Here is a 15,972-nt window from a genome sequence, read left to right as displayed (position 1 = left end):
ATAAGAATAAGACCATATTAGTCAATGTTTTGATTATCATAATATACATTTAAAAACATAACAAAATGATATTAATTTCAATCTTTCAAATGTGAGGATTTGTGGATTTTTTTGTTTTTTATAATTCAAAAATGATTATCCTTGGGTTTTTGTTGCTCTGACGAAACAAGCAATATGAAGACGTCCACCTTGGCCTTTGATACCTCTTTCAACATTTTAACCTATTTTATAAAATAAAAAAGTAATAATTATATTCAGAGCATTTAAACATTATAGATCATTTTTAATTGCTGTGATACAATTTGGGGGAATTAGCCAGCTGTTTCGAAAGAACAAATATTACATTTTGTGGCCAGCAAAAATATTTGGATCCCCTGCTTCATTTATTATTATGTTACCTCTATGATATAATTTGGGAAGATGACACTGAAAAGTCATCCCTTTTTTACAGTAGATTGATACATTTAAAGACTACGGGAAAGTTTGGTAAATGTTACCAACTGCCTCTCTTTGATTGAGCAGGATAATTCAGGTCATCTGCGCAGGCCTGCACTAAAATCTGTGTTATTCTGTTTTTGCTCGAGCATTTATTCACGGTCTGGAAGAGAAGCAGTGTCTCAATTACAAGAGTCACTTAGGGGGCAAACGAGTGGATGTGACCCATTTTGGGCTCAAAGAATACATTGAAAATGGGAGAACATAGCTGTTGCTGCTGATGATAATTAAGATAAGATCATGAGATAGCAGTCTATGTGGATGGCATATGGTCGAAAAGAGAAAGCATTTCTTGTTGTGTATGAATAGTCAGACTCTTGAATGAAATGGGAAGATCATGCATTATGTTCTAGTGATCCTCCATCCAGATTTCATGTGGTTTTGATTATATTTTCTCAAGGCATTACATATTGCAGCTTAGTGATTGTATATCTCCCTGGACATGATAAGCCATTCATAATATTTCTAGCCCATGCAGCACTAAAGCATTTATAGTCTGTAAATGTTATGTGACAGAGTACAAAATCATCCTACAATAAATTGTGCCTGTATTTTATTAGAACACAATACCATTTTTTTTTTAAATATATCAAAGATACTATAAAGCAATCACAGTCTAGGGTTTTGCTCACCTTGGCCTTTCATCAATAAATAAAGCTTTCAGGGGAGACGGAGTATTTCATCAAACTGTTTTGGCACCTTATTTAAGAGTGTGTTTGCCTCCTGTGTGGCAGAAACATATTTATTTACAGGGAGTTCTGGAAAGCCCTTGTTTCCAAAGTAAACAGATGGAGCAGGGACCTCAGGTGGAAACTGAGGTATTGTTTTTCTATAAACAATAAGATCTCATCCTGCGAAGGAAAAAGACCCACCGCTGTCCAGTAAGACATTTTGTATGGAAAAGCAATATGAAAAATAGCTGCTGAATGTCACTCTGCTGGGTTTTATAAATTGCATGCCCAGATGTAATCTATTGTAATACATGATTGACAAGTAGCCCTATCCCTGTGGCACGGTTTCAATTATTTGTTTGTGATTAGAGCAAACTATTACCTAAAGCACAGCGCGCACATTATATTCAGAATGACGCTGTTTTCTGCCATGATTGGCATTTTACGTTTTGTTTGGCATTTTAAATATATGTCTCAGGCTGTCATGCTGCTGGTTTGTCCCGGGGCTTTTCCTCACCGCTCTGCCCTCCGGTAAATGAGCTAAGCGGTAATTCCCATTTACCAAGACTTTGCAAGGAATTGATGAAGTGCATGGCGTACAGTTAAATAAGAGCTAATTTAAGTCAAACAAAGAATGGAAAGTAATTTAAATTAAATTCTAAATATTATCTTGCCTCCCCAGAAGGATATTGTTGTCAGTGATTGTCAAACAAAGACATATTGTGCAATTTGTAACAACATCATTTAGCTCTGTTTGTTTTTTATCAGTCATTCAAAGCCCACTCTACATCTTTATCATTTAAAGCTTATCGTTGCCTTGACCTAAAACATAACAGTCTATCAGACCTCTGGTAAATACCTTATTTACCTGAAACGTTTCACAAATGCAGAATATGACTCTTACATGAATATTTAATGATGTATTTCATGGTCTCTGTTTCAAACAGATTACAGAGATATATAATGTGATTTTCTAAAGATTTACTCCATGCATCATCTCCACTTTAAGATTCCTCTGCGGCTCTGCACTTCTGTGTGGTAATAAGGCGTGTGACACGGAGATGTGACAAGTCTAAAACTGTAGGTGACTCTGCGGTGGATGTTACTGCATTTGAATGAAAGGATTCAGTCCCTCATGAAGAGTAAACAAGCAGAGGACGAGGGGGAAATGCACTGTGGCTGGACTGAGGAACTAGCTGCTCAAAGATTTCCTGCAGTGATTGTGTCTCTGTGTTAGCGGTGGGGGGGGGGCATCTTTGACTTTGTTTTGGCAGAGTTCAAACTGCATGTCCAGTACTGTGACGTCTTTGGATTGGATTGTATTTAGCTGTGGTTTGACTTTCTATTGGCAGTTATGTATACGCAGAGGTGGGAAGTAGTGGAGTACAAATACTTTGTTACTATACTTAAAGAGCCTGTGACACGAGTTTCCCCCATCATCCAAACCCATCAATTTGAGTAAATATTGTCCCCTTGAAAACCGTTACTGAACTGATTTTGGATATTTGTACTTTGATAACCATTAATTTGCCCTTCAATGTTGACCATTTTCTGGATCTTCTCGGGGATTCTTCAAGTCCCGCCAAATTATGTGTGACTAAAAGCAATTGGTTTTGATAGACTATCGGTGAGCTGGATGCAATCCTACCTGGAGGGGAGAGAACAGATGGTGGAGGTAAACGGTACTCTGTCCCCCCCCTCCCAGTGAGCTGTGGTGTTCCACAAGGAAGCATATTAGGTCCGTTACTGTTCCTAATTTATGTAAATGACATGTCATCAGCATGTGACTGCAACTTGTTCCTGTTCGCGGACGACTCAGCCCTGCTGGTCTCTGACAGGAACAGGTTGCAGGTTGAATAAAACCCTCAGCTCCGAGCTCGGCAGAATCTGCACCTGGCTCGCCGATAATAAATTATCATTACACCTGGGTAAAACAGAGTCCATTCTCTTCGGTTCGAAACATAATCTCAGCAAGTCCGACGACTTCTCAGTTGCAGTGGGTGACATTATTGTCACAAGTAAGAAGGAAATTACATACCTAGGATCTATTCTTGAGGCAAACCTCTCCTATGATAAAATGGCATCCAATGTAATAAAAAAAGGCAATCAAAGAACTAGATTCCTATACCGGATCTCTGGTAAACAAAAACACCCTGAAAACTCTGGCAGGAGCACTCATTCAAGGGTACTATGACTATGCTTGCACGTCATGGTACCATAGCACCTCCAAGGCGCTAAAAATAAAACTTCAAACATCGCAAAATAAACTGGTCAGACTACTGCTTGACCTTTCATCTAGAACCCACCTCACCTCTGCCCACTTTGACAACCTAGGATGGCTTAGAGTAGACGACAGAGTACAGCTACTTGCAATGGGCCTGGTCTACAAGATCCACTACACCTCTATGGTACCCATGTACATGTCAAAATTATTCCCAAAGGTCAAGGAATACCATGATCATAACACCAGAGGGAGCTCCACAAATCATGTGAAACCCAGATTTGGCACAAAAAAGGGGGAATACACGTTTCGCAATTATGCCACATCAAGGTGGAACGCTCTTCCCACAACTGTAAAGGAAAGTAAAACTATACTTACCTTCAAAACCTCTCTTAAAGAGCACCTTCGGGGGAGAGCATTGCAAAACTGGCCCCGGTAATGGTACAAATCTCAACCTGTCGTACAATGGACAGCTTCCCCCCCTCCATCTATGTATATACTCGCATTTTAGACTCTGTTACTAACTGTATATCTGTAGACTTGGTATGTCTTAAATGTCCGGTTAGGATGTATTAGAACGAAATCTAAAATGAAAATTGTAAACAAGCAATCTGTATGTAAAAAACCACCTGTATGTAAATTGTAAATAAGCCATCTGTATGTCAAATATGTCTTATATGTCTTAAATGACATGATAAATTGGAAATGGGGGACCCTGATGTAAACAAGACGAAAGTCTTTCTCTGGTCTGCATCCCCTTAACAATTGTATGTTTTGAGCTGTACTGTACTGTACCCAATATACAAGCTGTTAATAAACTTTTCAATCAATCAATCAATCAACGTCATTGCGGGCACAGCGCTCCAGCTGCACCGTTCAGGATCCCAGCATCTGCATGTAAACGCACGATGGCGCACACAGCAGCAAGCTCAGACAGCGATGCCAGTTTAATTTTGAACGTGTCTGAGAGCTCATATGAGGCTGAAGGATCGGTTTATGTTGTATCTGTTAGAAGTTTAGGAATTAGGTGCGTCAATATGGGCGATCATACGGTCATGTAGCCAGTGGTGGACTGGGACTAAAAATCATCCCGGGACTCTCGACCGGCCCACTTCGGTACCGCTAGTAAGTTGTCAACGGGGGGAGTGGGGGATGTCAGGGGCGGCGGGTGCTGTAGATAGTAAATATAAATATGTAAATATTTGTGTCACTGCACCCTCGTAAAATACAAATATAATGCAATGTGTGTGTCTTTGACATTAGCGCTGCGAGCCACCTGTGCCCTGTACTACGAAGCCAGTTCAACAGACCCTGGATATGTTTGAGTAACAAACAAACTAACAACAACAAACTAACAAACGAGATCTCGCTAAGCGGTCCTACGACGCTGGTTATCAACTCGGTAAATCAAGCCAGGGTTTCTCTCTCCAGCTGAGAGCGCGTTCACGTCTAAGACACGAGTGGATCTGACTTTAATTACATTTGACTCGAGTGTTTCGTCAACATAATGTGTTGCTTAAAATAATACTTCTGCATACACAGTATGTGACACTGTAAGTGTTGCACGGCCAGATACGGCAGATAAGGAAATATATGATATATTATGATATTATATGATCGATGATCTGATTGATGATGTAATATGAATGATAAGTGCGACACGTCGGCGTCTTCTCTGCATACGGCAGTTTAAACTGTATTTCCTTTATCCTGTAATATGACTTGAGAGATTTCAACTCCGCACACTGAGTTGATCTCTTTTCTATAGACGCCGGAGGCGTAAAAAAAGTTATTTAGCCTTCCCAAACCTGAGCCTCACGCGCCGCCTATGGGGGATGTGCTAGTGATTTATCCGACCGGCCCACTTCTGTACCGGCCCATCGGGATTCGTCCCGATGGCCAGTCCGCCACTGCACCCAGCCCGCGTAAACTGTCAACGGGGGGAGCCTCGCTGCGGGGAAACGGTGGACCTAGTGTCCCGATCGGAGTGGGAATAATAATAATAATAATCCGTGCATTTTATCCATTAATTTCCCCAACATTGTGGTGAAAAAACCACACGTTTAATCCATGTTGGTGTACTACAACTACAAAAAGCATCGGTTTGTTTTCTCATCAGGAAATGCAGACTGGCACAAACAAACGATTTTTAATCATCATTCTCACGATCATTTAATGTATCATATGTTCGCCGAATTGACATGAAAGCACTAATAAATGTAGTTTCATCCACTTGAGTTTGCAACTACAAAAATAATCGATTTGTTTTTATATCACATCCTACGGGAGGAAATTCAGCAGCTCTCACTACCGATTTTTAATCCTAATGTAATCATCATCTTCACCACGATCATGTATGTTTATGTTCGCCGAATTGACATGAAAGCACTGACAAATATGAATATACTGTAGTCAACTTCATTAAAACGTTATTAACGTGCCTAAACTCAGTAATTCACCATTTCTACGCATGACAACACACTTTGTCCGTGTTTGGCTCTCTCGCCGCACAGTGAAGCGTTCCCGCATTGACGTCACTTCCGGCTTCCCCCAAAACTTCAAAATGAGTCGAAGGAATTTCCCCGCGATGTTCGAAATTATTGATATTTAACGGAACGGTATCGCTTTTTTCTTTTTTAAACTGACGGTTTGAGATTACTAGTAGCCCAATATTTCATTGCACAACAGTTGTTGGGATGCTGTCACAGGCTCTTTAAGTACATTTTTCTGGTATCAGTACTTTACTCCACTACTTATTTTCTGACAACTTTTTACTTTGACTTCTTACATTTTCCAAACAGGCTGGTTCCTTTAGTTTGAATGTGTGTTTGGTGGCGTGATCATTATTATTTAATAATAATAATAATAAATAATATTTTTATAGCGTCATTGCGTGCCTATTGATTTGAACACGATCCCTGTATCCATCACTTCCTGGTCTTCTCTAAAGAAGAGGGACCAATGAAAACGTTGTCATGTTGCCGTTGTTCAGCATCGAAATATTCATTAGCTAACAATGACGTTATATTTCTATTACTATAAAGTGAGGTCAGTTTCTCTTTAAAACTGTTGGTAGTTATGGGTACTTTTTACTTAAGTACATTTCGAAGCCCATACTTCTTTACTTTTACTTGAGTAAAGAAGTTTAGTCAGTACTTTTTAAATGCGTGTATCTGTACTTCTACTTGAGTAAAAGATGTGTGTACTTTTACCATCTCTGTTTATACGGGTAAATTGGCCCCTCGTGTCTCTCTTCTGTTTATCTCAAACTAACTGCTGCCAGTACCATGAGGCTCCTTACTCCAGTTGTTTTACATTATCGAATTAACTCCAGTAGTATTGAACTTCCATTAAGTCTGAGGAGTCGCAGGAGACGTGATCAAAACGCAGTGCAGCATTGGAAGATATATTTGCTGCTCTCGATACATTTTAGTTCTAAGTGTGAGTCCAGGTAGTGTGCTGCAAGGTTGAGAAACTTGGAATGAGAAGAAGGGAAGAGAATAATCTCACGGCGGAGGATTTAACGGACTTGGAAGCTTTCATTTACCACCATTATTCCTCGGAACATGAATTCCAAATCCTTCAAAGGTAAAAATAAAAGAATAGAGGGGAGAAGCAGGAGCCTTTCAAGGACTCAGCTTTAACTACACACTTTTAGTCTCCCGATTTATATCCTAACAATATAAATCAGTATCAGTATTAAAGTACCACTTCATGAAGAATTAGAAGACTTCAAAATAAAAAACATACATTTGTCGACAATTTAGTTTGATGACTTACTGAACATACTGTAATGCTGTCAGTTAATTGATATGGTAGTATAATGTTTTAATCTTTATGGCAGATTATTTCTTAGGAATTATAGAACGGATGAGATACTAGGAAATGCAACCCCTAGAATATCAAGTTTATCACACGTTGCATGACAGCAGAAAATTGTTGTGGTCATTTGTGGCATTAAAGGTGGGGTAGGTAAGTTTGAGAAACCGGCTCGAGATACACTTTTTGTTATATTCCATGGAATGCTCTTAACATCCGATAGCAATGAATATCTTAAGTGCTTTGACAAAAAATCCATAACAACATTTCATCTGTGGAAGCCGTGATACTGTAAAAAGTACAACCAATCCGTTTAGCCGGCCCGGCTAAAGGGATTGGATTGCCGCCCTGTCTGTCAGCCTTCCATCTCGTGGACGCACAAATGTATCTCGTGCCCTCATTGGGCGTGCATTGCAACAGTACTTTAATGGAGAAGGGTCTAGCCACCGTAGTGTCGTGTCAGTTGGGCGTGTCGTGTAGTGTTGTGTACTGTCCGCGGCCGCAGCTAGACCATATTGCTTCAATGACTCGCCAGCAACAGGTGGCCACTTTCACCAGTCTGCTGACGTCATGTGCGCGTTCATGTGTGTTGGAGAAGGTGCTCTGTAAGGAAGTCTGAAGGAAGGGGCGGATTCTTTTCGGCTGTGTACTTTCAAATTTTAGTGCACTCGAGCCGGTTTCTGAAACGTACCTACCCCACCTTTAAACCTTTTGGCCGCAGATACAAAAAGACCTAAAAGGTTACATTTAACAAGAAGAGCATGGGATCGCCCTTTAGGATGTTAACAATTTGTTCTGATCACAGCTCTTTGTGAGAGGATATTTATTTTTGATCCTTTTTTTGTCATTTTGCTGTTGGAATTTGTACTCCTCAGCTGCCAACCCTCATATAACTATGACTCAAGCATTGATGCAGCATAACACATTTCATATCCTGCTCTGCCCTAAGCTCACGTCTGTGTGTGTTTCTGTGTTTGTGTCTTCCCTGCAGAGATCCGCGAGGCCTTCAAAGTGTTTGACCGCGATGGGAATGGGTTCATCTCAAAGCAGGAGCTGGGGATGGCGATGCGCTCCTTGGGCCACATGCCAAACGAGGTGGAGCTGGAAGTCATCATTCAGAGACTGGACATGGACGGTGAGGCAAACACACACAGCTTAGATTTCATACTGTCTTAAAGGTCTCCTATCATGCAAAATGTACTTTTGTATGTCTTTAATACATAAATATGTGTCCCTGGTGAGTCAGGGAACTCACAACGTGTCAGAAAACAAAACCCTCTCTCTTTTCCTCCGTACCCAAATCTCTAAAAACGGGGGTACAACGGAGCTGATCCAGATTTGCTGCCGATATGACGTATAATCGGAAATGTGGGCTGGCTTTACGCCCACAGTCCTATCAGAAATGTCGCTATCAGAAACAATGCGCGATGTGTTTTGGAAGTAATATGGTCTTTGTTTACATTAGCAAGCATCGCTAACACTCAGAGCTAAGCTGTACTGGAGAGAGTAGGCTATGTGTAAAAAAAAAAGCAGGATATAAGAAGGTACTCACCTTGTGGTAAACCCGCAAGAGAAAATGCATTTGAGCTCCATACTGTTTCCGAAATAATCCTTGATGTGGTTTTGAACATGATATGGCGTTTAATCACGGCAGCATTTAGCTGAGTATCTCGTAGAATTATGAGCAGGCATAAGCTCCCCCCCCCCTCTTTTTTTTTTTTTTAAGCTACGTACCCAGAATCCACACTTCTCTAACCGGGCTGAAATAGATGGATATGAGGCACGGCTAGAATTCATGATCTGCTTGGTATTTTGAGCAAAACACTTCATAGACATGTTTTTTATATATTGTATTGAGACAATATATGCCTAAAAATAGTATGAAAGGAGACCTTTAAGTCGCAAAGCACAGAAGCTTTGCTCTCTTTCAGCAGACAGATGTGGTCTATAGAAGGCAGTCAAACCAGCAGCGATAAACACCAACTGTTTTATTTTATTTTCACAGGCGATGGCCAGGTGGACTTTGAGGAGTTTGTCACTCTTCTGGGCCCAAAGCTGACGGCAGCTAGGTTGCCAGATAAGTTCCACGGCACTGACTTTGATTCTGTATTTTGGAAGGTGATCATTATTCAGTCACTCATTTTGTGCTTATTAAGAAGATAGACAGCAGAGTAGCGGCTCCAGCAAACCTCTGAGCGCAGAATCCTTTAGACTCTGCCAGTGTGCCACTTTAAAAGCCAAACCAGTTTTGAATTGCCACGTCCACTGGGTTGTTATTAATGGGAAGATTTTAATCTGGGAGAGATTCCCTTAAGAATCCAGACTTTGAGTTCATATCTTTGCCTCATTGTGTTTGGCGACAGTCTTAAGACTAAGAACATTAAAGTCAATTTTATGTCAAATTGATATTCAATTATTTACACACGCTTCATTAGATAATCAACTGCTCACTTTGACAGTGGGATGGATTTAATGGGATGATGCTCATCTAAGCTGCCTTTGCTGTAGGTACGTGATAACAGCCAGAGTGGCAGTCAAAAGTGAGGGTCCAAATTTAAGTTTGAAAGAGATGATTTGTGGGAATATTCGCGTTCAGTCAGTTTATAAAAAATGAATCATAACCAAAGACACCTGCTGAGAATGTTAAAATACCAGAGGGAACTATTGCTAAGGCTGGAAAGATAACATTATAAAGCAGTGTGAAGTGATATCAAGCATGTGCTGCACACTGGTGAGCGCTTGCCAAGCTTTGCATGAAATCTGTTTGTGCACAGATGGAAGGCTGACAGGCAGGTAGGCCATCCAGTTACTTTAGCCAGGCCGGCTAAAATGATTGGTCGTGCTTTTTACAGCGCCACGGCTTCCACAGATTACATTTTTTTAATGTATTTATTGTCAAAGCATTTAATGTATTCATCGCTATCGGGATGTTAAGAGCATTCCATGGAATATAACAAAAAATGTTTCTGAAGTGAATTACCTACCCCACCTTTAATACTTTGAAGCAAATTGTGTTTTTGAATAGGAAATTCAATTCAGCTTGTAATTTTGATTGGAGGGCAACTTAGAGAAAAGTGTCACACTTCTACAGTACATGTTAGGGATATTTTTTGTTGTTGTAATTGATAAATCCATATTTGAATCACAATTAAGTGAGCTTTTCCATACACAATTTTTTGCTGTTTGTGTTCTCTTCCTTTCCTACATGAGTTTTTGCCTACATATTGTCTGTAAGTGTTTGTGCGTGTGTGTGGTATTGTGTCCACCCGTCTATGTCTAAGTTAACGTATAGTTATGTGTGTCTTTCTCCAGTGTGACATGCAGAAGTTAACGGTGGAGGAGCTGAAGAGGCTCCTCTACGACACCTTCTGCGATCACCTTTCTATGAAAGACATCGAGAATATCATCATGACTGAGGAGAACCACATAGAGAACCCCGGGGAGTGCCAGGTGGATATAGACAGTAAGGAAGAATGTGAATGATATTTCTTAACAAAAGGTCCCAACTGAGGGCGTTGCGGTTTGTTACGTTTTTTAAGTTATCGATGTTAGTATTGTCAACTATAATAAAACTGTCTACAAATGTCTGCAGAAGGGAGACTTTTAAAAATAAACTTCACCAGTGCTGAAGCTCCATGAGCGTACACAGACTGCACAGAGAACCTTTCATTTAAAAGTCACCGTCAGAAATGCAAAATATCCTGATGGCTGAAGAAAATAAAGATAAATAAAAAGCGTGATCAGATTTAAGAAGCTTGAAAAATCTTCTATTTGGACAAAAATACAAGATTCAAAACCCAATAGTTGCCTTCGCTCTTACTTCATACGATTCTGCCAGTATAACACCTTTTCTCTGAGCGCTGGTGTTTCGAGCATCCTTTAATATGCCAGTCAGGTGCCAATCCATTTGTTTGTTGTTCCAAACCAGCAATCAGCATTTCAATCTAGATGCTGTTACACAGCGTACAGGTGTGAAAACTTATTTTCTCTGGGTGTTCATCCCTTTTAATTGTGTTCATCTAATTCAAAGGCTTTGTGATGCGCTCTTTTCATTCTGAGATATCTTTCAAGCATTAAATTACACCTGATTCAATAGACCTTCAGGCAATTTGTTTTCTTCTTTCACTCCCACCTCTGTTTTGGTTCCCAGGTTCCAGCCCGACCGTCAAGCAAACTTGTGTTCGCAAGAGCTTGATTTGCGCCTTTGCCATTGCTTTCATCATCAGCGTCATGCTTATCGCAGCCAATCAGGTGCTGCGGAGCGGCATGAAGTAGGAGCAGCAGCATTTTCAGCCTTGGCTACCACCTAAAGGCTGCGTCACGGACAAATGACTATAAACATAAAGCTACAAAATATAAAACGGATACAACAGACAATCACGCAACTGTAAAATTGGCAAATGACTGCGGAAACAAAATGGAGTCACCAAGGACACAACATGTGCAGGGATTTGTCAGAAACATGCTGAAAACTTTCAAGGACAACAGGACCTCACATAGACAGAGACAGCGGTGTATGTGAAGTGGACGGCTGCCTATACATATCACTCATACAACATTTAGTATCCATTAGCTATGTGCATTTGAGAAGTGTTGCATTCAGTAAGGTGGCAGCTATAAAGAGAAGTGTTTTGACTGTCCAGTTGTGTATTTGTCCAGTGTACCATGCCGTTTATTATAAAGCAGTAGAAATAAATCTGTGAAATATTGTGGGCACCGTTGGAGAAAATGTATTCCTGAGGCTGGAAGGTGTTGTTATGTGCAAGGTCTGGAGTTCACAGTGTTGTGGAGATATTGTATACGGTGCAACATTGTTCAAGAACAATTTGTGTATAAAGAAAACCTTGGTATGAAACAAATATCCTCAGGGAGGTGCATGTGGTTGAGTGGATAGTTTCACTTATTCACAGGCTGCAGGGTTAGCAAGATTACCAGCTCGCGGGAGGAATTGTGTTGAGGTCTGAAGGGACAGTTTAAACTAAAAAGCACTCGGCTCTCCGGCTCCACTGTGGGGCTTTGCAGGCCTCTGAGAATGACCTTCATCTATGCATGAAATGCATGGACTTAAACAGTCGTCGTCTTGACACATTTGTAAAAGTTATTCTCTATGTATTAATCATAATGACTGTAACAGCTGTTCTCAATTACTTAACGACAACTGTGAGCAATTATGTGCCGTGCCGGGTGTCAGCAATCACAACAAAAGCAAAGCATACAAATGCATGAAAAGGAAGGGCTGCTTTAGTACATGCTCTAAAAAAAAGATTTCCAGGATTGCTAAACTGCTGACCTTGCGCCTGATGACCACTACCACCGTAGAGTTAGATATGTGTCTTGCAACCATTTTAAAGAATATGCATTGGAAATCATCTGGTTGGTAGTGCAGCTGAACAGGAATGTATTTTTTATTTATTTGTTCTGTCTGTATGCGTTGCGAAAGAGCAATAAATGTATGTAAAATATATATCTTATAATGCTTGATACAGACAGGAATCTTCAAAAAAAAGTAACCCCCAGTGGACCTATTAACTGTTAGGGTCAGAAAAGTTGCGAAAGCACTTTCCAAATGAAGATTTTTGCAATACAACAGAGACCCTCTTGTTCTGTGAGACGCAGACAGATGAATGGGAATATGTGTGTCAGAAGCTGCACAGTGCATTGAGGTTTGACAGGGGCCATATGGTGTAATCTGTTGCAATAAAACATAAATATCTGTGAGGCCACCACATGAATATGATTGGGGTAGATTAGATTGTTTTGCATGCATCTGGGTTAGTTCCCTCATCAGTGTGTATTGTACATACAAAAACAACTTCAACCAAAGCTTTGGAGGGATCTGTGACAGCAGAATTAGGCCACACAACAAAAGTGAGCTCAGAAAACAACAATTAATTTAACATTTTAATTCTTGAGATGAACCCAGACATCCTGCATAAGTCCCACAGCTTCCACTCAAATGTTTGAATCAGTAACTGAAACCAAATAAAAAGACATAAAAGGTCCTTCAAAATGCCCTCAAAAACAACACACTGCGATAAACAGTGGAAATCTAAATAATTCACATCTTCTGAATTTCTCTATTTAGGATCTCTATTGGCAGCTTCCCAAACCAGGGCCAAAACCTCATTGAGAGGCAACCCATTTAGACAACCCTATCAACAGGAGCCAGGCAGGATAATGATTATCTGATGCACCCGGGCAATTTGTCAAAAGTGTCAACTCTGTGGGGAACACACGTAATAAAAGGGAGGAAAAAGCCCGTTTGTTAACAGATACCTTTGTTTCCATTTTTGCACTTTACGATGTGCTGCAGCGCACAACAACTCACCGTCATGATTGTTCATCCGATTCCTCATATAGTTAAGGCCTGAATAATTACATTTGGACCTAAAAAAAGTATTACTTTACCATAGACGTCTATTTTTGTGAAAAGGAAATACAAAAATATTGTGGAAATAGATATAACTATTCTCGTTCATTTTCTATCATATCATCACCAAGGGAACATTTTCATTGGGAATAAAGTTATTGTATTCATTTGATTGTTGCCTTATTCTTTGAGACACTTTTGCATTGAGCATACTCATAAAATCACTTGTACAAACCAATATTTATTTTCTTTTTACCGATGAAAAAAAAATGTATGAACATGTTGATAGTGAATGTTCTATTTCCATTGTACTGTTTTGATACCTGTCTTTGGATCTTGGAAATGTGTATTGACAGTGTGATATATGTTCATTGACTTCACCCAACGTTCTATGTCTGTGGAATGGTATTTCACAATAATAAAATAACTACCATGTTATATTCCAGTGAAATCCTTTTAGATGTGTCAAATCTTCAATCAAGCAGCATGAGATGACCCTAAGCATTGGCTGTATCGATTGACATCCACATCAAGTGATAGATTTGTCAAGGTTAGCTGAATCCATGGATTGCTTTTTTCCATTTTGAGAGACCTTTTGGCTTAGCAGAGTGTTGTGGACCCCATCTGTCACATTTATCCCAACAAAATGGCCTCTTATATCTCAAATGTCCACTAGCTTTGGTCAGGTTGTTCTCTTCTGGGTGTATAAAAGAAGACATGGGGAGTCTTCTGCAACTATAATTCACTTGAAAAATGCTGCTTTTTATTTACCATATAAAGTTGTCTACCTATGTTATCTAAACCAGTGGTTCTCAACTGGTTTAGATAACATAGGTACCTCGGGACCCACTTTTTCCTTTGTCAATAGATCGCGACCCAACATTTTGAAGCACTCAAATCTATTCAACAAAAAATCCTGCTGTAATATACGCTTTTCAGCATACAATATTAATACAAGTGAAGTACAGTGCATATCCCTTATATCTCTTCACAGAACTAAAGTATGCTTTTAAAAAAGGTTTAATGAGATGATGGAATCAAAGCTGAACTATATAAAAAGGCACACATGCTGAAAACCCAACCCCAGAAGGGGGTCTGGGGGGATTCTCCCCCAGGAGATTTTTAGAAATACTAACAAACTATGCATTCTGGTACACTCTGAGAAGAAAATAAATAAATCTATTACTACCCGACATATTAATAATATTTTATGCCATTGTTTGTTTTTCACTTTGTTCTGACAGCTTGCAGAGTAAAGAGGAGATGTGACTTACTTTAAATTGTGGGTAAGGGTAGATAGCCCCCATTGTTCTGTGACCTGTCAATCATCAAACTGGGGGTCATATTTCATTATGTGTTCATTTTTATCTGAAGTTGTACCCATGGATGTATAAAGAAGAGTTCTACCGCAAAGTTATTCTCCGTGATTCAACAATCTTGATTCTGATTGTCCAGAAGACTCGGAAAAACATCAGCAAAGATATTTTATTGAGAAGATGATCACTATGTGACAGAAGTATTCAAAACCGTTTATGGTCTGCGGTACTTCCAGTCCAACGCCGACTGCATGCACAGCGTTAGAAAATTGGGCCTTCAAAATAAAAGTTTGACCTTTTCCCCCCAAAAAAAGTTCCAATTTTGTTTTCTTCACTCACACATCCGCGACCCACTCCAAACGGGTCCACGACCCACCAGTTGAGAACCACTGATCTAAATAGATTATTGTGCATATACGTCCCTAACCCTAACCCAACTTGATCTCACCAGAATGCGTGACTCCACCACGACTCCTTAACACCGCAGTGCGTGGTGGAGTCACAAACTTTGCTACATTTACGTGTCTGCACCACGCAAGACAGGCACATTCACACCGCAGTACTTTTCCCACAAAGGTTCATGAGAACTCTTTAGTTCTCATGAACTAAGTACAGATCGCGTTCACACCGGAATAAGTCCCTGGGGGAGGATTAGGCCGCTGACGTCACTTCTTCTTCTTCTGCTTTGGGTTTACTGGCAGGATGCAAACCACTTCAAGGCGTATACTGCCGCCCGAAGTCCCCGGCCAGAAGTCCCCGGAGTTGGGGACTGGCTTCAGTAGAAGCTGCTGGGAGTCCCAGCAGCCTTCCGAGTAAATCGCCAGAATGCCGACACCTCCTCATCTCCACCGCTCCCATGTTTTATTTTGTGTTGCCATAAGTTAGTCTCTCTGCGTTTCTGCACTGGGCTAATGCTAATGCTAATAATGCTAATGCGAGGATAATAAAATGGCGGCTTCACAAAACTTTTTGGGAGTTTTACGGGGCGTGGTTTGCAATCCGCCCAGCCAATCAGACATAGGAACCTCTTTCTCCCACGAAAGTCCCTGCTCTCTAGCAGGGACGGAAAAGGGGGTGAAA

General features: G+C 40.3%; 1 protein-coding gene across 3 annotated transcripts in view; it reads left to right on the top strand.

The window, feature by feature from the left end:
- Positions 1-14,014, top strand: part of LOC117552000 (calcium-binding protein 7) — a 30,447-nt gene extending 16,433 nt beyond the window's left edge. For all 3 annotated transcript variants that reach the window (XM_034225147.1, XM_034225146.1, XM_034225145.1), the window contains exons 3-6: positions 8,198-8,341; positions 9,212-9,324; positions 10,519-10,669; positions 11,357-14,014. In XM_034225147.1, coding sequence (XP_034081038.1) covers positions 8,198-8,341; positions 9,212-9,324; positions 10,519-10,669; positions 11,357-11,481 — 533 coding nt within the window. In that variant the 3' untranslated portion in view covers positions 11,482-14,014. The remainder of the gene's footprint in view (positions 1-8,197; positions 8,342-9,211; positions 9,325-10,518; positions 10,670-11,356) is intronic.
- The last annotated feature ends 1,958 nt before the right edge of the window (positions 14,015-15,972 follow it).

The sequence above is a fragment of the Gymnodraco acuticeps genome, unplaced genomic scaffold, assembly GCF_902827175.1.
Source record: "Gymnodraco acuticeps unplaced genomic scaffold, fGymAcu1.1, whole genome shotgun sequence".
NCBI lineage: Eukaryota > Metazoa > Chordata > Actinopteri > Perciformes > Bathydraconidae > Gymnodraco > Gymnodraco acuticeps.
Note: the sequence above shows the minus strand (reverse complement) of the source record. Positions and strands in the feature narration are given on the sequence as shown.